We start from the raw sequence: 21,142 nt of genomic DNA on the forward strand, positions 1-21,142 counted from the left end.
AGGAAAAAAAATTAAAAAGGAACAAGTCGCCCATGAGGAGCTAATACCAAAATCTTAGACAAAATGCTATAAATTTTTCATGCATATTTAGATTTAATAAATATAAATTTTTAAATAATGTAAAAATACTATAATTGGCAAGATATTTTTGTTCAAGATTATAAAAATTATCAAGACTTATCTGTCACCTAAGTGTACCCATATTCTGATGAATATAATTAAAGAATTCCACAAATACCACCTAAAATGCATAGCTTTTAGACTGGCATTCCATATTAAAAAGGCAATATATTCTGGAGCAGGAATTTTTTTTTTTTTTTTTTTTTAGGAATATTCTTGAAGGTAATACTCTAGCTTCTTGTTCCTCTATAAATGTTATATTGTATGTATCACAGGCCACATATACATCAAGTACTCAAGAAGCATTTGATATTATAATGGATAAATAAGCTACTTCAAATGATTTCATACTACTCAAAATAATTTCTAATTGTCCAAATAATATATTTGTATCCCAACTAAACAATCTAAGACTTAAACATTTTCACTCCAGAGAAACTGATTAAAACAGCATTATACATCCTCCAAGAAACCACTTGTATGGTATTTTCAAAATGCGTAAGTCACATGGAACTCCAAGTACTATTAAGATCTGTCCTGTAGAAATTCTGAGCCCCCAGGACCCAGCTACTAAAATGAACAATGGGGACGCCTGGGTGGCTCAGTTGGTTAAGCAGCTGCCTTCGGCTCAGGTCATGATCCCAGCGTCCTGGGATCGAGTCCCGCATCGGGCTCCTTGCTCACCGGGGAGCCTGCTTCTCCCTCTGTTTCTGTCTGCCCTGTGCCTGTGCTCGCTCTCTCTCCCTCTCTCTCTCTCTCACAAATAAATAAAAAATCTTAAAAAAAAAAAAAATAAATAAATAAAATAAAATGAACAATGGTCAAAGGACACCTGACATTCTTTGGGGCACAAACAGGAGCAGAGAGTCTCAAAGTCTACAGCAGGGAATTACAGGAATTACAATTTCAGTGGCTGAGTTTTACTTTATAACCAAATATGAGGGGACTTGGCTATTCCATATATTAAGGTCCATAGGTTTAACAATGATGATTCTAAGTTCTACAAAGGTTTAAAATATTTAACAGTAGAAAATTCCTATTTCTAAAAAAATAATAAAGGAGAGAGAGAACTATTTCTATTAAGAAATATTTACATTATATAATAATATTCTTTCCCTGTAAGTAGAAAGTTACCAGAACTCCATGCCACCAAGCAAATGTTCAATTCATAGAAGGCACTGGTACTTTGAACATACTATACACAGAAAAAAACAAACCAATGTGATACTTGAATTAAATGAAATATTCCATTGCCCTCAAATTTAAAATATTAGTAGGGTTTATTAGATCTATTTTCCTAATATATAAAACATTAAAACATAGCATATTTAGTGAAGATTCAGTTTTTAGTAATTTTCAATCTTGAAGACCAACAGCCTTAATCTTTGACTGGTTTTCTAAATTCTCCACAATATCTTTCAGATAATCTTCATCTTTAAAAAAATATACATATAATTCTCTTTCCATTTGATGCAGTTTATTAGATGCCAGAATTTTTCTCTTTGTCTTCACATCAGCAAGAATATCAGTAAGAAGATGATTTAGCTTATTCAGTTGGGACTCAACTTGATGAAACTGCTCTGTTAACTCCTAAAAAGAAAATAAAAATGCTTTTACTATAAAAGTAATAAAAGTAATAACAATTATAAATTTAAAATGTAATTTACAGGCAAAGAATCCAAACAATAGGGGCACCTGGGTGGCTCAGTCTTTATTGGCTCAGGACGTATCTCATCTCAGGGTCCTGGGATGGAGCCCTGAGTCTGGTTCCCTGCTCAGCAGGGCATCCGCTTCTCCCATGATTTTAATGACAAATGAACTTCAATTAAAAGGGTTTTTTAAAGATTTTTATTTGACAGAAAGAGACACAGCGAGAGAGGGAACACAAGCAGGGGAAGTGGGAGAAGTAGGCTCCCCACCAAGCAGGGAGCCCAATGTGGGACTGGATCCTAGGACCCCAGGTTCATAACCTGAGCCAAAGGCAGGGCCTAACAACTGAGCCATCCAAGTGCCCCTAAAAATCCACAGGTTTAATATAAATTCTATGTAAAATCAATTGCAACAGCTTTCCATAGGTAATTTTAAGGGATTCAAAGCAAACTGTTCCTCCGGGAAGAGTCCTTGATACGTACACTGTAGTGCATATTCATGCATTCAGCCTATTACCAGAAGTCTACCATGTGCCAAGCACTGTTTGAGAGACTACTGATAGAAGAACACCATCTCCTTCATGGAGTTTATACTCCACTTAATCGACTGCACCTTGTTTTAGCCTAATCTTGGTCTACGCTAGATAAAAGTGGTGCTGAGAAAGTCTTGAAATGAAGCAATTACCGATAAAAGAATCACCTCAACAGAAATCCCCATTTTTTTTTTTTAAAGATTTTATTTATTTATTTGACAGACAGAGATCACAAGTAGGCAGAGAGGCAGGCAAAGAGAGAGAGAGAGAGAGAGGGAAGCAGGCTTCCTGCGGAGCAGAGAGCCCGATGCGGGGCTCGATCCCAGGACCCTGAGATCATGACCCGAGCCGAAGGCAGCAGCCCAAACCACTGAGCCACTCAGGCGCCCCAGAAGTCCCCATTTTTTTTTTTCACAGTGTTACAGAAGATAGAATTACATGTAACATTCAACAACCCCAACTTGCCATGTAATTCTCCTCCTTAAGAACTTAAACACGCCACTGCTTTTCCCTCTCCATCTGCCCCAACTCCTGCTTGCTGTCCTCTCTCTCTCACTCTCTCAAATAAATAAAATCTTTAAAACAAACAAAAAAAAGGGGGTGCCTGGGTAGCTCAGATGGTTAAGCAGCTGCCTTCAGCTTAGGTCATAATCTCTAGGTCCTAGAATCTAACCCCCTGGCAGACTCCTGGCTCAGCAGTAAGCCTGCTTCTCCCTCTCCCTCTGCCTCTCCCCTATGCTCATGCTCTCTCTCTCTAACTCAAGTGAGTAAACAAAATCTTCTATTTTTTTTAATATTAATTTATTTGAGAGAGAGCAAAAGAGAGAGCACAAGCAGGGGGCAGAGAAAGAAGAAGAGGGGAAAAGCAGATTCCCCACTGAGCAGGAAGCCAGATGTGGGACTCAATCCCAGGACCCCAAGATCATGACCTGAGCCAAAGGCAGACAGATGTTTAACTGAATGAGACACCCACGCACCCCTAAATCTTAAAAAAATAATAATAATAAAGAAAAAGAACCTAGACATGCCAGACCCTTTACATTTAACATACAGCCTCACTTCCTAACACCAAAAGCTATTTATTAACAAGTTTCCATGGCTTTCTAATCATGTATTCAACTTCTGTAAATTTCCAGCCACTATCACCAAAGAGAAAATCTAAAGCTCTATCTCAACCTTTTGCATCTTCTCACCATGGTCCACGAGCATGGGGATCACCTCGGGTATTTGTTATGAATACAAATGCCTGTACCCCACACCACACTAAATTACTCAAACTCCAACAGGCTCCCTGGTGATTCTAATAAACAAATCCAAGAAAGACTGCTTTACACCAGTCATAAATGCCAGTTTCAGAGAGCAATTACACTTTAACAAAATCAAGTAATACTTACATTAAGTGGTTCCCTTGAAGAAAAACTTGGTAAACTTGAATGAGAAACTACAATCTCACCTTCAGTTTCACTACTAAAGATCTTAATAGTTGCTAAAATAATATTCCTATAGATACTGAAAAATATCCCTCATTAATAACGAAAGTGAAAATTAAAATTTATACAGAAGACATTTTTATATTTTACTGGGTTAGAGAAAAACGTTAAATGATGACTCTCAATAAGATTATAGTGAATCACCATACTTTAGTGATTCTAGGATGCAATCTTTCACATTTTAAAATATCTGAAACCCATAGCAATTTATAATCGAGAGCATCATGTAATTATTAACCACTCGTAAGAAATGTTTTATCAACACTAAAAAAAATTTTATTTTGATAAAAACATTTAACATGAGATCTCCCCCTTAACAGATTTATAAGAGTCCAACAGTACTGCTAACTACAGGCACAACTTTTTAGAGCATGCATGTACCTTCCATAATTGACACTTTGTATCTGTTGGTTAACAACCCGTTTCCCCCTCCAATCCCATCGTTCTACCCTCTGCCTCTGTTGAGTTTGACTATTTAAGATATCTCTGTAACTGGAATCATGCATTATTTGTCCTTGTGACTGGTTTATTTCATTCAGCATAATTTCCTCAAGGTTCATCCATATTGTCGCATATTACAGGATTTCTATTTATTAAGGCTGAATAGTACTTTGTGTGTATATATCACATCTTCTTTATCCATTCCTCCATTGGTAGATATTTAAGTTGTTTCCATAACCTGGCTATTAGGAATAATTACAATGAATGTAGGAATGTTAATAATTCTTCAAGATCCTGATTTCAGTTCTTCTGTTTAAATACCCAGAAGTGCAATTCCTGGATCATAGGGATCATTAATTTTTTTGAGAAAACTCCATACTGTTTTCCACAGCAGCTGCACCATTTTGGACTGCTACTAGTAGTGTACAAGGGTTCTAATTTCTCCACATTTTCACCAACACTTTTTGATTTTGCCTTTTTTTTTTTTTTTAAGATTTATTTGAGAAAGACAAAGTGCACACACATGGATAAGCTTGTGAGCTAAGGAAGGGCAGAGGGAGCGAAACCTCAAGCAGCTGGATGCAGTCCCAGGACCCATGTGATCGGACCTGAACTAAAACCAAGTGTCAGACACTTAAGCGACTAAGCCACCCAGGTGCCCCAATTTTGCTTTTTTACTATTTAGCCACTCTTAACAGGTATAACGTGATACCTCATTGCAGTTTTGATGTGCATTTTTCTGATGATGGGTGACACTGAGGAACTATCCAGATACCTGTTGACTGTCTGTATGTCTTCTTTGGAGAAAGCTCTATTCAAGAATTTTTAAAAAAATTTTTAAATTGGATTATTAGTTTTTCTGCTAACACCAATATTCTCAATGAATAGCACAGAAAAATAAAGACAACTACTTTGAGTCCAAAAATATCATAGAAGAACTGCATGTTAAGTGTGAAGCTTTGAAACACCCTAACCATTTTAACTGTGTATATTTCATTTAATGTGTACATTCAAGAGTGATACGGTAAAAATCTATCCACACCTAAAAGATATCTTCTAGTAAGTATTCAATAAAAATTCTCAATAACAAAGTATTGTGTGGGAATGCCTAGGTGGCTCAGATGGTTAAATGACTGCCTTCAGCTCAGGTTGTGATCCCTAGGATCGATTGCTACATCTGACTCCCTGCTCAGTGGGGAGCCTGCTCCTCCCTCTACCCCTTCCCCTGCTTGTGCTCTCTCTAGCTCTCGTGTGTTCTAATAAATAAATAAAATCTTTGGGGCGCCTGGGTGGCTCAGTGTGTTAAAGCCTCTGCCTTCGGTTCAGATCATGATCCCAGGGTCCTGGGATCGAGCCCCACATCAGGCTCTCTGCTCAGCGGGGAACCTGCTTTCTCCTCTCTCTCTCTGCCTGCCTCTCTGCCTACTTGTGATCCCTTTCTGTCAAATAAATAAATAAAATCTTTAAAAAATAATAATAAAATAAAATAATAAAAAGTAAGTAAATAAAATCTTTAAAAACGTATCATGCCTATTTAACAGAAAGGTTTGTGTTTTTTTTAAGCAATTCATAAAAATGATGGTATACCATATGATCGATGGTCTCTAGCAGACATTTAAACAGTGCTGGTAACAAGGAAAATAGGTGTGACCCCTCGGAAAAGCAATACATCCGCAACAAAGGCCAAAAAAAAAAAGTACATACCTGAGAAACTCAATCATCCTACTTCCAAGAATTCATCCAAATTAAGGATTCAACAACAAAAAGCTATATACACAAGATATATGTGATAGCATTCAAGAGCAAACAAAAAAATGAAAACTACCAAAAAATACTCAACAAACAGTGGACTGGTTACAAAAATTACTATAACATTAGTAATTAAAATTATTCAGAGGGAAAATGTTTATTTCATAATGCTAAGTAAAAAGGAAGAATAAAAAAAGATCTGTAAATAAAGGTGAAAATCTTATACCTTCAAATACTAACCAAAAAAAGATGGCATAGAAGTATTAGTAATAAAAGAATGGTAAGACAAAAAGCGCAGTTAAGAATAGAGAAGATCATTATGTAATACTAAATGGTTCAATTCACTGTAATTCAAACCACCAGGATAATAATTCACCACAATTTTAAACTTAGATACACAGCTGCTGTGTAAGTTAGGTAGTTCCTCACAAAATTAAATACAGAATTACCAAATGATCCAGCAATTACACTCCTAGGGATATACTCAAAAGAAACAAAATCAAGGACTCACAACAGCCAAAATGTGGAAACAACCCAAGTGACCATCAATAGACAAACAGATAAACAAAATGTACTATATGCAAACAATGGGGTATTACTGAGCCATAAAAAAGGAATAAAATCTGACACATGCTACAACATGGATAAAACTTAATCATACAATTAGGATCTGGAGTAGGGAAATTCACTGAGACAGAAAGTAGAATAGAAGTTATCAAGGCTGGGGAGGAAGGAGAGAAAAGTTACTGTTTAATGTTTCTATTTGGGATGATGAAAAAGCTATGAAAACGCATAGTGGTCATGGTTGTGCAATAAGTGAATGTACTTTTGTACATAATGCCCCTGAATTGTGTATGTACTTTTGTACTTAATGCCCCTGAACTGTACACTTAAAAATGGTTAAAGCTGGGGCACCTGGGTGGCTCAGTGGGTTAAGCCTCTGCCTTTGGCTCAGGTCATGATCTCAGGGTCCTGGGATCCAGCCCCACATCCGGCTCTCTGCTCAGCAGGGAGCCTGCTTCCTCCTCTCTCTCTGCCTGCCTCTCTGCCTACTTGTAATCTCTCTCTGTCAAGTGAATAAATAAAATCTTTAAAAAATGGTTAAAGCTATAATTTTACATTTTCTGTATTTCACAATAAAAACCTTATTTTAAAAAATTAAACACAAGCATTCCTGTTCCAAGGAAAGGCGGGCAAGTTATCCAAATCCTCCCATGAGAAAAAAGTGAAAGGGCACCTGGGTGGCTCAGTGGGTTAAGCCTCTTCCTTCAGCTCAGGTCGTTATCTCAAGAGTCCTTGGATCAAGGCCTGCATCGGGCTCTCTGCTCAGTAGGGAGCCTGCCTCCCCACCTCCCGCCTCTCTGCCTACTTATGATCTCTGCGTCTAATAAATAAATAAAACTTCTTTAAAAAAAGAAAAAAAGAAAAATGTAAAAGGCTAAATGAAATATTTTTTTTAAATTAACAAAACAAAAGCTTCCTAAAATCAATGAAGAGTAAAAAGACAAGAAAAGGAGCTCTAAGTCCATAAAACATCCCACATTGCTAAGGCAAGTCTAGGAGTAGCTTCACTCTAGGGCAACTGCCAATCTTGGAAAATTAGAACCTACGATTCTTTTTTTTTTTCTTTTTTTAAAGATTTTATTTATTTGCCAGAGAGAGAGAGAGCAAGCGAGTACACATAAGCAGGCAGAGAGGCAGGCAGAGGCAGCAAGAGAAGCAGGCTCCCTGCTGAGCAAGGAGGCCGATATGGGACTTGATACCATGACCCTGGGACCATGACCCGAGCCGAAGGCAGTGGCTTAAACCACTGAGCCACCCAGGCGTCCCAGAACCTACGATTCTTGAGATTCACAAGATGAGTGGGAGAAAAATCAGTCCAAGGTCTACAGAACATGGGACATCAAATGGGAAACCTCCTTCATAATAAGCCAAGGACTCACAGTACACCAACAATCGTAAGACCAGAATGGTCCAGAAGTGGAAGAGCTCCTGGATAGAAATACATGCCAGACAGGAATCACCTGGGTCCTCCAAAGACTCTTAGACTTAACTGGCCCTGCCCATAGTGTCTAACGCAAGGATATGAAGGCAAAAAACACTTAAGAATCTTTTATTCCACAAGCAGCTCTTTTCACCAGATAAGAAGCTCTTTTCACCTCAATAAATGGTGTTGGGACAATTTGCTTATATGGAAAAAAATGTGTGTGTGCACGTGTGCACACGTGTGCAGCTGGGAGACACCTAAGAAGGTCATCTTCAGCAATACAATCTACAATAGCAAAAACTGAAAATAACTTAGATGTCTGTCAACATAGATAATTAAACTGTCAGATTTCATAAAATGGAATACTAACTATATAAAAGAGAAAACTACAGGGGTGCCTGGGTGGCTCAGCTGGTTAAGAGTCTAGACACTGATCTCATGGATTGTGAGATGGAGCCCAACCAAGCTCAGCAGGGAGTCTGCTTTAGATTCTCTCCCTCTGACCCTTCCCCGTGCACATGTGCATTCCCTCTCAAATAAATAAATAGATTAAAACAACAACAACAACAACAAACTATAAATGAACTAGAGCTTTACATATGGCAACATGGATGAAACTCAGCATCTTAGTAAATAATAGATAAAAGAAACCACATACATAAACTTCAAAAACATCTAAAACTAAACAATATACAGTCTAGCAGGGCACCTGGTGGCTCAGTTAGTTAAGTGCCTGACTTCGGCTCAGGTCATGAACCCAGGATCCTGGGATCACATCCCACATCCAGGCTCCCTGCTCAGTGGGGAGTCGGCTTGTCCCTCTACCCCTCTCCCCGCTCATGCACATGTTCATGCTCTCTTTCAAATAAACAGAATTTAAAAATATATATACAATCTAAGAATATATATATGCAATAAAAGTATAAACAAAAGCAAGCAAATGATATAAAATTAGATGTAGTTCTCCTTGATGAAGGAAGAGAAATGCTATTAGGAGAAGCAAGCTGTCACAGAGCATTTCAAAGGTAAAAGCCCTCTATTTGTTGAGACAGGTAAAATACAGGGGTGGTTTGATTTTTTCTTTAAATTTTTAGTGTAAACATTATGTAACCTTTTATGTCTGAAATTTCTTGTGAAAAAAAAAAATTTTTTTTTAAGATTTTATTTATTTATTTGACAGACAGAGACCACAAGTAGGCAGAGAAGCAGGCAGAGAGAGGAAGGGAAGCAGGCTCTCTGCTGAGCAGAGAGCCCGATGCGGGGCTCGATCCCACGACCCTGGGATCATGACCTGAGCCAAAGGCAGAAGCTTTAACCCACTGAGCCACCCAGGCGCACCATAAAATTTCTTCTTAAAAATTCTATGTACATTGATCAAAATAATCTGAAAAATATATTTATATGTGAACAAACAATAGGATATAAAAAAATAAGTTTTATAGTAGGGCAACAGGATTTGGGGTAGTATTTTCCTCATGTTAACGTTGTCTTTAGCATCTTTTACAACAAGCACATTTTTTCTTACAGCATCTTCGGTTACAATGGTGAGTACCCACCTGATCACTAAGCAAAAGCTGATTTCCTCCTTGATATAAGGTGTCACAAAGCATGTCCACATCATTATTCAGTTTGGACAGAAAGAAACAATGTTCTTGAGCAGAAACTGACAACTGATCTTGTACTAAAGAAACATCCTTTTTTAATTTCTCAGCCACTTCCTCCAGGTTTCCATGGGTTATAAATAATTCTTTTTTCTTATTCTCTCCTTCTAAAAGTTGATAAAGCCTAAAATTTGAAAATAAAAATTATAGGAGAAAATTCTCAAATCAGTACAATTTTCAAAATTATAATCTTTATATTGAGTATTGGGTATCTTTGTGGATATGTAACAGATTAAAAATATTAACCTGGAAAAAAATTTATCTGTCTACTGCTAAATCAAGCAACCAAAAACATTCCAGCTAAAATACTCTCTCATTACAGGGCACCTGGGTAGCTCAGTCAGTTAAGCTTCTGCCTTCCACTCAGGTCATGATCCCAGGATTCAGTTCTGCATCGGGCTCCCTGCTCAGCGGGGAGTCTGCTTCCGCCTCTCTCTCTCCCTATCATGCTCTCTCTCAAATAAATAAAATCTTTAAGAAAAATAAAATACTGGGGCGCCTGGGTGGCTCAGTGGGTTAAGCCGCTGCCTTCGGCTCAGGTCATATCTCAGGGTCCTGGGATCGAGTCCCGCATCGGGCTCTCTGCTCAGCGGGGAGCCTGCTTCCTCCTCTCTCTCTCTCTGCCTGCCTCTCTGCCTACTTGTAATCTCTCTGTCAAATAAATAAATAAAATCTTTAAAAAAAAAAAAAAAAAAGAAAAGAAAAAGGAAAAGAAAATACTGGGCCCCTGGGTGGCTCAGTGGGTTAAGCCTCTGCCTTCAGCTCAGGTCATGATCTCAGGGTCCTGGGATCGAGTCCTGCATTGGGCTCTCTACTCAGCAAGGGTCCTGCTTCTCTCTCTCTCGGCCTGCCTCTCTGCCTACTTGTGATCTCTGTCAAAACATAAAATCTTAAAAAAAAAAGAAAAAGAAAATACTATCTCATTACAGAAATACACATTGTAATTACTGTTACCTGCTTGCCACTTTCTCATCTCCCAAATTTTAAATATATTTTTTTACTTTTAATTGCCATTACCCTATTTCAAACAAAGTATGTTTCAGAAATACCACCCAAAAAAACACTTTTCACAGAACATGAGTGTGATATAACAAAAATAGCAATGAAGTTGAAACAGAAGACCCAGGTCTGATTTCTGGCTGTCTTTTGATACCTGGGTCAGGTCAACCTCTGAGACCAACTTTTTCACGTCACATACCTATCATTCTAGGATGGTACTGGATTTAAAAGAAAAAAATTAAAAATAAAATATAAAACGTAAAAAAAAAAGTAAGCAATAAAGAGCTACAGAAATAGTAAACTTGCTACTTCAGTCTTATCCATATTTGTTGAATTAAATTCCTAATGAACTATTAGGCCACTTTAACATTTCAAACATTAATGGCAGAAAATCCTTTGGAACAAATGGAAAAATGTGAGGCAGAATTTTCTATATATTTCTGACAAAAAAGGTTTGTTCTTTTTCTTCAATTTCAAAAATATGTATTTTTTTATTTTTTTATGCTTTATTTTTGTTTATTTATGTTTATATTATGTTTATAAATTGATTTAAAAATATGTATTTTTTAAATTATTTCAATTATTTTAACAAGTTGCAACAGACTTCATAAAATTGGTTCAAGTCCAAGGCTGTGGATTTTGTTCTTTTGGGATGTGACTACACAACTTCAGAGGGAACTATTTTTTTTTTTTTTTTAATTTTAAAATTTTATTTATTTGTCAGAGAGAGAGAGAGGGAGAGAGAGCGAGCACAGGCAGACAGAATGGCAAGCAGAGGCAGAGGGAGAAGCAGGCTCCCTGCTGAGCAAGGAGCCCGATGTGGGACTAGATCCCAGGACACTGGGATCATGACCTGAACCAAAGGCAGCTGCTTAACCAACTGAGCCACCCAGGCGTCCAGGGGGAACTATTCGTAACTCATGATGTCAGTGTCACCCTTTCCATGTCCCTCACCTCATTAGTAAGAAGAAAAAAAAGGAGGGGCGCCTGGGTGGCTCAGGGGATTGTGTGTCTGCCTTCCGCTCAGGTTCTGATCCCAGGGTCCTGGGATCCAGCCCCACGTTGGGCTCCACATTCCGGTCCCTGCTCAGCAGGGAGTCTGCTTCTCCCTCCGTCCCTCTCCCTGCTTGTGCTTGCTCTCCCCCTCTCAAACAAATAAAATCTTAAAAACCAAAAGGAATAGATGATTTTCCTCTACAACTCGAAAAAAATCAGGAGTAAGATCCAGATTGTTGAGGACTTTGACTACTTTAGTCCTCTAATTTTTGTATCCCTACAGCATCAACTGGTTTGACATCCAGAAAAGGCTGGGAGGGAGCATTCATTTTCACAGATTCACCTGACCAAAAACAAAGTCAGTTTCCCCTCTTCTCTCTGCTGACACCTTCTCTGAATGCAATCAGTTCTCTGCCTAGCAATACCGGTGTGTTTCTATTCAACACACCAAGCTGTATTCAAACTCCCTGTAGTTAAAACTCCTGCCTCAATCTCAAATAAGGCATCTAAATAATGGTGCCTAAAGGTGAGTAAAACCTTGTACAGTCACTCCACCAACCCATCCACCTCAGCTCTAAAACAGCTACTCCCAGATTTAACATGAATGGAAAAGGGAACAAAATATTCAAAATGAACGAGTCATATGTGAGAAAAATGAAAGAAGAGAACAGAGGGCCAAAAACAGAAAGTGAAAAATGTTTTAAACTTCCACAGTATTAGTTCAAACTCTCTACAGTATTTCACAAAAACCAAAAAATTACTAAAGAAACAAAGATACACACCTGTGAGTAGAATAGTCCTTGGTATCAATGGTATTCCTTGGATTTATCTGCTGAGATACTAATGGATCTGTTAGCATTTCTAATCGCTTGTGGAGCATCCTATTACTTTGACTAAGTTCTTGAACCAAATTTTCAAGTTGACGATATATGTCCCAGTGCTTTCTCAATTCAATTTCATATGATAACTGTAGAAGTTCAAAAGAGGCTTTTTGCTTTATCAACTGATTTAAAACTAACTCTTGTCTTGCTGTATAACAGTCTTGTTTAGCAATCTGTAGATCAAAATCTCCCTTTACAACGGGCATATTCAATAACTGGGCATTCTCTTTTACCACAGCAGGCAAAGTTTTATCTTTTATATGAGAGATTTGTTCTTTGAGTTTCAGAATCTCACTCTTCAAGTTAGGAATTTTAGCATCCAAATTATCTTTGCCAAGAGCCTACACAGAAAAAGCAATTACATTTAAAACAAGAAGTATAAGCTGAAAGTTTTAACATAATTTTACTTCCATTTTAGTTAGATATTGTGCTAATAAAAACTAATTTCATGTTAACAAAAGCCAAAATCACAGCTTAAAAAAGGAAAAGCGTAGGTTAAGCCAAAAGTAAACTGCTAAGTTTTAATACTATTACTACTATATATATACAGTAATGGCTACCAAAACACACCCCCTGTAGCGCAGAAATCACCAAATGCAAATGTACACTAAGTTTCTCTCAAAACAAAAATTATCGGGTGCCTGGGTGTCTCAGTGGGTTAAAAGCCTCTGCCTTCGACTCAGGTCATGGGTTCTGGGATCGAGCCCCGCATGGACTCTCTGCTCAGCAGGGAGCCTGCTTCTCTGTCTCTCTCTCTGCCTACTTGTGATCCCTATCTGTCAAATAAATAAATAAAATCTTTAAAAGGGAAAAAAAAGTATCCCAGTAGCTATTCTCCTAGTCTGTCAGTTGATTTTTAGCACTTGTAAAGAGTGACAGAACTTCATACATTATTCTAAAGTCTGTGTCAGTTACATGAACTAACTTGGTGCTCATATTCAGTTTCAGCTATATTTTCACTCAGTTACCTAGGGGTTAAATTACCAAGGCAGCAAGCTTTCCAAGAGTCCAGCTGGATATGGGCACTACATCTGTACATTCTCAACTAAAAAGTCAGGGTTTCAGTCCACTGAATTGGGTCCCTGACTTCAGCAGCACCAAACAAGGAGCAAACAAGGCAGAATACCCATAACAAAGCAACAAGGCTCTTTACCCAAACATCATGAAAGAGAGGAATTTCAGTGTCCTCTGAGTCCGAACCAACACCAATTTCAAATTCAGAAAAAGTGCTTTGTTTAAAATTAGCTACTGCGATAGGGTTATAATTACTATTTTTGCCCTCCACTGATACGAATATCTATTTGTATGAAACACTGACACACATCAAAACTAAGCACTGAATAAACACAAAATAAGAAAATGTAACTTATATTTCTTACATTCTGTTACAAATGTACTTGTTTCATCTTCCTTCCTAAAATACTGTAATATTAATACGTCTTCCATTATGAGCAATAATTACTATAGGAATCCAGTCTCATTTCTCATGTTTACCTTGCTAGAGAGGCCATGAAGATTCTCCTCTGCCCACTGTATCCTTGACTTCATGCTTAAATTACCAGCTTTCAAGTGAATTAACTCATGTTGAGCACAAATGTAGGCTAGCTGCAACCTTGCCATCTCTAGCCGTCTCTCTTCAAGGATTTCTTGATTATCACAAATAGATGGTGCTTGTATATCTAACAGTTGAAAATTTTCTTCATTTGAACTTTCAACTACTTCATGTATACCGGGAAAGAACTGTTTTTTGGTATATAAGGTTAACGCGGCTGTGCTTTGCTCTTCCTGGCTTAGATATTTTTCCAAGGAAAACTGAGATAAAAACACCCGTGGGTTTGTCCCTTGATCCAAATTAGAATGTCTGAAGAACATCATCAATTTAGCAACTCCATCAGTAAGCGCCTGAAGTGCACTATTTATCTTAGTATTCACAGCATTCAGAATTCCTTGACTCTGCTTCAACCTTTTAGTGGCTGCTTCTTCTTTAGCATTTAACCTCAGAGATCTGTGGCTTGTTACGGAAACCATCAACTGGCATTTATTACGTCGCTGAATTTTTAGGTTCTTTAATTTCTGCAGAATCTGAACCTCAGTCTCTAATTTATCTAGCACTTTGTCATCCAGGGCAGATGTCTTCAAATCAGAAGTCTTACAGGTTTTAAGAACTTCATCTAATGCTGCTCCTTCTAGGATAGGCTTGCCTGATTTTTGAAGAATGCTAAAAGCTTCCAATTCTTCTTCAGACAATACATTCTGTTCATTCACATTCCCACAAAACCACTTCAGAAATGATTCATCTTCAACAGTCTCAAACAACCAATCAAAATCTTCCCCATTAAGAGTATCAGCTTTAGGATAATTGATTTTTTTTAATGTTTCCACAAAATCTTTTCCACAACTCATGGTTTAAATACCCAATTTCTTTGTGATGGATATGGATTTATGTTGATAGTTAGAAAATAAACCCCAATATTAAATTTATGTTAAGTCCATAGAGAAGGGAAAAAATATTTTTAGAATTTGACTTCTCCTGGGGAAGGAAAAACAAGTATTAGACCATAAATAAAATAACTGTATTTGTAAATGGACGATACTGATAAATATGACAACATCTGGGAACCATCTAACCCAGAGGGAGTTATAACTGAAATGTTTGATGAAGATAAACAAAATAAACTAAGATATTACTGAGAACACTTTAAAACAATGAAAACCTGCTTAGCAAGAAGTCTTTCCAAAGATAGTCATTTAAAATACATTGTATCGGGCGCCTGGGTGGCTCAGTGGGTTAAGCCGCTGCCTTCGGCTCAGGTCATGATCTCAGGGTGTTGAGATCGAGTCCCACATCGGGCTCTCTGCTCAGCAGGGAGCCTGTTTCCTCCTCTCTCTCTCTCTGCCTGCCTCTCTGCCTACTTGTGATCTCTCTCTGTCAAATAAATAAATAAAATCTTTAAAAAAAAAAAAATAAAATAAAATACATTGTATCTTACGGAGCAGATGAGTTCATGCATTCAGTCTTTAATTCAGAATAAATATGTCTAAAACAGTCCAAGCCAGCCTGTGGCTCGCAGCCTCTTCCCCCAACCCGCCGTTCCCAAGTAAGAAAACAAATAGGTAATGTCCCCGAGACAGAGTCAACAAGATGCTAACCTCCGGCGACTCAGTGAGCACCCGCCATTCGCACAGGAACCGATGTCCACAGACGGTCCAGCTACTGCAGGCAACGGCGGGCTCAAGACTGTGAAGAACCGCCCTCACACTGACCTTAAAACTCAACGAAAGAAGAAAACTGTCACGCTGTGCGGTGAGGGCCGGCACCTGTCTCGCAAGGTGCACAAATATCAGGTCGCTATTCCGAGCACCCAAAACTACACAACCGTGTAGCTCAACTGTACTTCCGAACAAAAAACTAAAGCAAAATAACCCCAAACCCGAGCACCAAGTACCCGCCAGGGCACGAGTCCCGGAGAACTAAGCACCCGTGGTAAAAACACACGGGCATTTGCGGGTCTGTAGCCAACGCCCCGCCGAACCACCACGATGACCTCCCTAAGGGAGCCCCACGGGCGGTGGCCAGCCGCAGAGACGCACGTGCGACACGGATGCAGATCAGTAACACATCCCAGCATTAAAGGTAAACCGCAGACCCCAGCCGCACAGGCCCCGGCGCCCGCGGCCCCGCCCCCACCCAGGCCCCGCCCCCGCCGCGCGAGACCAGCCGCCCGCGGCCCCGCCCGCCCAAAGAGCACAAGACCGCCGGCCCTCCACCCCCACGCCCGCCCGAGAGGACCCGCCCGCGACCCTGCCCCGTCCCCGCCTCGACCCCCCACCGGAAGGCCCCTCACTCTCCCCGGCGCCGCGCTCCCCGCCGACGCCCACCCCTCGCTTGCATTCGCACTCCTCGCCCTCGCCCGTAGCTCCAAGCCCTGCGGACCCCGACTGTGCCGCGCGGGCAAGTACCCGCGCGCCTGAAAGGAGTCCCCAGGGTTGCCTGGAGAGAAAAATCGGCGCCGCTCCCACAGCCCCACGCCCCGGAACGGAGAGGCCCGCGCCATTCACCTTTGGAAGCTCCGTTCGCGTCCCTCAAAAGCCCGCCGCCGCATTCCGCGTCTCGCACTGCCTCACGGGAGCGCTGCCACCGCGCGCGCGCAGACGGGGCAGAGGCAGGGCGTGGCTTGACCGTCTGCGCAGGCGCGGCGTCGGAAGAGGCGGGCCTGGAGGGGAGGGATTATGGGGCGGAGTTGAGCAGGGCGCTGTCCCGCCCCCCGGCCTAGCGCCCCGCGGTGCGGGCGAGCTGGTTGGCTCCCTGCCGCGGGGGCGGGGCCGGGATGCGCAGGCCCGGGAGGGGGTCTTGGGGCGGATCGGGATTTGGCACCCGGAGTGCTGCGGCGGTCGGCCTCCCAGGACCCGTACTTCAGCGCGGGCGGGTTCGCGGTCCTGCCGTCCAGTTCCCCAGACCCGCATTCTCTAAGTAGGCCGTTTTCAGGGACGGAGGGCCGCAGCCCGGGGCCGCCAGGACCGGTTACGACGAGCGCGCCCCCGGCAGGTCCGGGAGCGGACGCGCTGCGGGACCCCGAGCGGGCGGGTCGCGTCTGGGGCGGCTCTGGCTGGGCTGTCCTGACTCGCTTTACCGGCTTCGGCGTTGAGCGGTGTCTTGCAAAGCCCGCAATCCACGAGCTCTCGCCGGGCCTCGAAGCAAAAGCCGACTTCTCTACATCCCGTTTTTCAAAACACAACTTAAAAAAAAAAAAAAAGGTTTATTCATTTATTTGAGAGCGAGAGCAGGAGCATGGGGAATGGGGAGCGGCAGAAAGAGAAGCGCGCTCTCCGCGGAGCAGGGAGCCTGATGCGGGCCTCGATCTGGCGGCCTTGGGATCATGACCCGAGCCGAAGGCATGCGCTCCACTGGCTGCGTCGCCGGGGCGCCCCTCAAAATACAACTTAGAGTTGAAAATATAGAAACGTACATGGTAGTGTATGTGGAAGATCAATCAAGAGGGAAGCTGTTTCCAAGGACTGTCCCAGGCCGAGGACGTGGGTGGTCAGTCCACGAGTGGAGAGACCCCTGCACCCCACCTCCGCAGTCCGTGCGCACTTGGCCGATGCCCTACAGCCCGGAGCGGTCACACCTGCGGGGCTGCCCTGGGCGTGCGGCCGCGGCCACTTGCATCCCTACCGCCAGTCTTTTCCCTCCCCAGTCTTACACAGACTGACCTCCCGATGTACGTGCTTCCGGCCCTGTCCTTACCCCGGAGTCGGTTCTCTCCACCCCCAGCATCCAATGACCTGAAGGTGGTTTGTCCGAGACGAAGTAGTCTCCGGGGGAAAATGGAAGGGCCGAAGTCTTTCTGAATAATTTTTCTTAATCTTTTTACGGGGAGGGAAAAAAAAAAAGAACGGTCTAAGGCAGAAATCATGGATGCATCTTGAGTGGAAGATACTTATTAATCCTTCTTTTTTTTTTTTAAATTTTCTCTTCTGAAAGGCAATAAAGCCTAAAATGATCTGAAAGGCAAAGATTACAGGGGGAAACATTCAAATTGATATCCCGCCTGAAACAAGCTGGGACTGGACCAGGGGAGGAGACTGGTGAACTCAGAAGCAAGGTTGGAGCCCACGGACCAGGAGAACTCCCCTTGGCCACTGACCTGGGGGGCAGAGATGGGGACTCCTGCCTCCCCCCACCCAAGGGAGTCCAGCCGCTTGGCAGGAAGTGGAGACTGTTCAGACAGCGCCTTAGGACATTTCGCTGAGGAGGCAAAGTTTGGGGGAGAGAGAGGAGCAGAATTACCCTGGGGAGGGGATGGGGGAAGGGTTTGGGTTTGTTTTGTTTTCAGATGAGAGGAACTTGGGGATGTTTATAGACTGTGAAGAGGAACTTAGAAGAGGAGAAGGGGCTGCTTTTTGGAAAGATCCCCCCAGGAGGGTAAGGGACAGGAGGATAAGGCATAGGAAGGTGTTCTATAATCCTACATTTCAGTGCAACTCCTGGGTCATTTCCTGGGCCCACAAATTCTCCGTATGACTTTGAATTGCTGACCATGATTATTACTTTGAAAGATGTTTGTGGGGCCAAATAAATAAATAAATAAATAAAGCCATAAAAACATAAAGTAGAAATCGCGATGTTATTAGCTCCCAGAGTACAAACAACATACAGTGGGCTTAATCATGAAGCCCCCGAAGCTGGCTTTGAAATCTCATCAGGGCATTCCTGTACTCCGGCTGCACTTGGGATTGAAGAAGGAAAACGGTTACACTTACTTCCAAGATGAGGTTTCTTTGCTCCAATCAAAATCGTTCAGGGTTTTAGTGGGGTCCTTACAGAGTCGAAAGATGAAGGGAACCCACAGATGAGCCTTGGTGGAAGGGGGCAGGCCAGGCCCTCAGCAGCCTCCACGCCCAGCTGTGAGCCATGGTGGACTTGCAGATTGCTTTTTCTCATCTCCTTCCTGTAGAAATCTTCTTTCTTCTGCTGATACTAAAAAGTATTCTAGGTTCTGGACAATATGTTTTTAGATAGTCTAATACTAGATAGAAGTCTGATGATAAAGATCACTTATTTTTAGATGCAGGTTTGGGTATGGGCAGGGCTCCATTCTCAAACAACTAGAGGAGTCGGAGGCTTTTCCAGGCAGAGGAGTGACATTCTCAGTAACAAAAGTGACAAAAAGGTGGCCAGAGATGGATTCTGAGAGGCTCCCGGGCCAGGGGGAGAGCAGGAGCAAGCTGGCTCCTGGAGGGGCTGAGAGCCGCCTTGAGGGCAGAACCCGGAGCCAGGAGGGCCAGAGACTCTCAGCATCTAGCTGAGCAAGAAAGTGACACTTCCACTCTTCCTATTAATCCTGCCTAGTCAGAAGAAAGCAGAGGGCATCAAGGAAGAGGGTGTGAAGAAAGTTATTCTGTCTTCCATCACATTGATATTCATGTAACAAAAGTAAAAACTCAGGAACAGGTTGGGGGTAGGGGCTCACCAAGATAGTTCAACTGGGGTTGAGAAGAGTTTGGGGGTAAAGGGGTTCTGAGGAAGGGGGCAGTGAGGGGCCTGATGGGCTCGGGGGCTCATGAAGACCCTCCAGACAGGCTGAGGAGGCAGAAGGCAACAAGGAGGCAGCTGAGAGCCACTGGGAGCTAAACTGGCAAGTGGCATAATCCCATTTACATTCTGGAAAGATCTTCATGCAGTTAGCCTGCACTGGGGGCCTGGGGTAGCTACGGACTGGGAACAGAGGAAAGGAAATGGCATGAAAAGAGCCTTGCCACCCAATTTTGGGGGCCCTAATCCTAGCAGAAGTGTGATGGGAAGACACATAGGAGCAGGTCAGAGAGGGGACTGGGAGCTGGGAGGCTGGTGAGTACGTGGGGATGGAAGGGAGCAAGGGTCAGAGTGGGAAGCAAGCATTAAAGGTACAGGAGCAGTCCCCTGGGATTCATTCTGAAGGCTTTGGGGGTGGGGAAAACAAGACCATCTGAGGTCCTTCTGCCTGCCAACAAGAGCTTGGGCAGGAAGGCTGACATGGAGGCAGGCATCCCCCTTGAGGGGAGCTGCCTATAATCCAGGCAGAATATGGAGATGGAATCTGGTGGCCAGAAGGCTTACCCTGAGGACTAGGGTCCATTCCTAGGCACCCCCAGACTCAGGGAATGACTTGGGGAAGGTGGGTACCTGCTCTGAACCACAGTTTTCTGTCGTGAGGACAGCGGGCTCTGGTTTCACAGAGTGCTTAGCACAGCTGCTGGAGCCCTACTGAGCTCATAAAAGGTGGCAGATTTAAAGTTCTAGCAATATTTGGAATTTAAAAGTCACTCATTTATATTGGCACCCCAAGCCCAGCTGTGTTCTCAGTAGGAATTCCCTTGTTTTCCAGAGGTGCTCCCAGGGGACTCATCCAGGTTCAAGAGGTGAGTACTGCTTCCTGCTGGGGGAGGGTGGAGGTCGGTGCAGGTCCTCTCCCAGACACCCCAGAACCTGCTGGAGGGGATCACTGAGCCATTTCCAGTGTGCAGTCACGCAACAGGGGTGGGGGGAGGAAGTCTTGTTCTGGCTACCCATCTCCCCACTACCCGAGCATTTTGTCCCCTAGTTGCCTTGTGCTGGGACCACACCATTTCATATTCCCACCCTGCACAGCAGTGGGCAGAGGCCATGCCTAGGATATTCTGGGGACACCAAGGACAGGTCCAAGGAAGGTTACTCAGGGTGTACCCCTGCCAGCCAACAGCAGCCATGTGGAAAGTGCACGTGGCTAAGAACACCTGCTGTCTACTCTAAGGCTGACCACCCCATGGGCCAGCTGTCCTCACAAGACAGTGCCCCCACCCCAGGGCCAGGAGCAAAGTCAGAAGGCCAGGGGCAAGGGCACCTGGTTGGCAGATGGTGGAGGCGGGGTGGGGTTCCACTTTCATTCAACTGAAGTTGAATGACTCCAGTGACTGGAGGCAGCAGCGAAGGTGATGTCTCCGTGGTGGCTGGCTGGCAGTGGGGAAGGACCGCGGTCTGTTGGGCCTCCCGAAAAGCAGAAGCTGGGGACGGGGCAGTGAAGGCTGCCAAGATCACCAGTGGGCTCAGGCTCCCCATGGAGGCTGAGGGGAGGGGAGCCAAATATGGTGATGGAAAGAACTAGAAGCCAGAGGGA

The 21,142-nt window shown here is 42.8% G+C and overlaps 2 protein-coding genes across 3 annotated transcripts in view; both read right to left on the minus strand.

Moving 5' to 3' along the window:
* Positions 1-15,755, minus strand: part of POLN (DNA polymerase nu) — a 155,415-nt gene extending 139,660 nt beyond the window's left edge. The window contains exon 1 of the mRNA XM_032333603.1: positions 15,657-15,755. The gene's annotated coding sequence lies outside the window, so the exon portion shown is untranslated. The remainder of the gene's footprint in view (positions 1-15,656) is intronic.
* HAUS3 (HAUS augmin like complex subunit 3) lies at positions 1,382-15,752 on the minus strand. 2 transcript variants are annotated; one of them, XM_032333604.1, is made up of 5 exons: positions 15,657-15,752; positions 14,001-15,036; positions 12,408-12,847; positions 9,526-9,754; positions 1,382-1,710 (listed from the first exon to the last, which is right to left on the minus strand). In XM_032333604.1, the coding sequence occupies exons 2-5, from the start codon at positions 14,907-14,909 to the stop codon at positions 1,477-1,479; spliced, it is 1,812 nt and encodes a 603-aa protein (XP_032189495.1). In that variant the 5' UTR covers positions 14,910-15,036; positions 15,657-15,752; the 3' UTR covers positions 1,382-1,476. The 2 variants fall into 2 exon arrangements, with proteins under 2 accessions (XP_032189495.1, XP_032189496.1); XM_032333605.1 differs by lacking the exon at positions 15,657-15,752 and having other exon boundaries at positions 14,001-15,262.
* Positions 15,756-21,142: the final 5,387 nt, after the last annotated feature.

This window comes from Mustela erminea, chromosome 2, assembly GCF_009829155.1.
Source record: "Mustela erminea isolate mMusErm1 chromosome 2, mMusErm1.Pri, whole genome shotgun sequence".
NCBI classification, from domain to species: domain Eukaryota; kingdom Metazoa; phylum Chordata; class Mammalia; order Carnivora; family Mustelidae; genus Mustela; species Mustela erminea.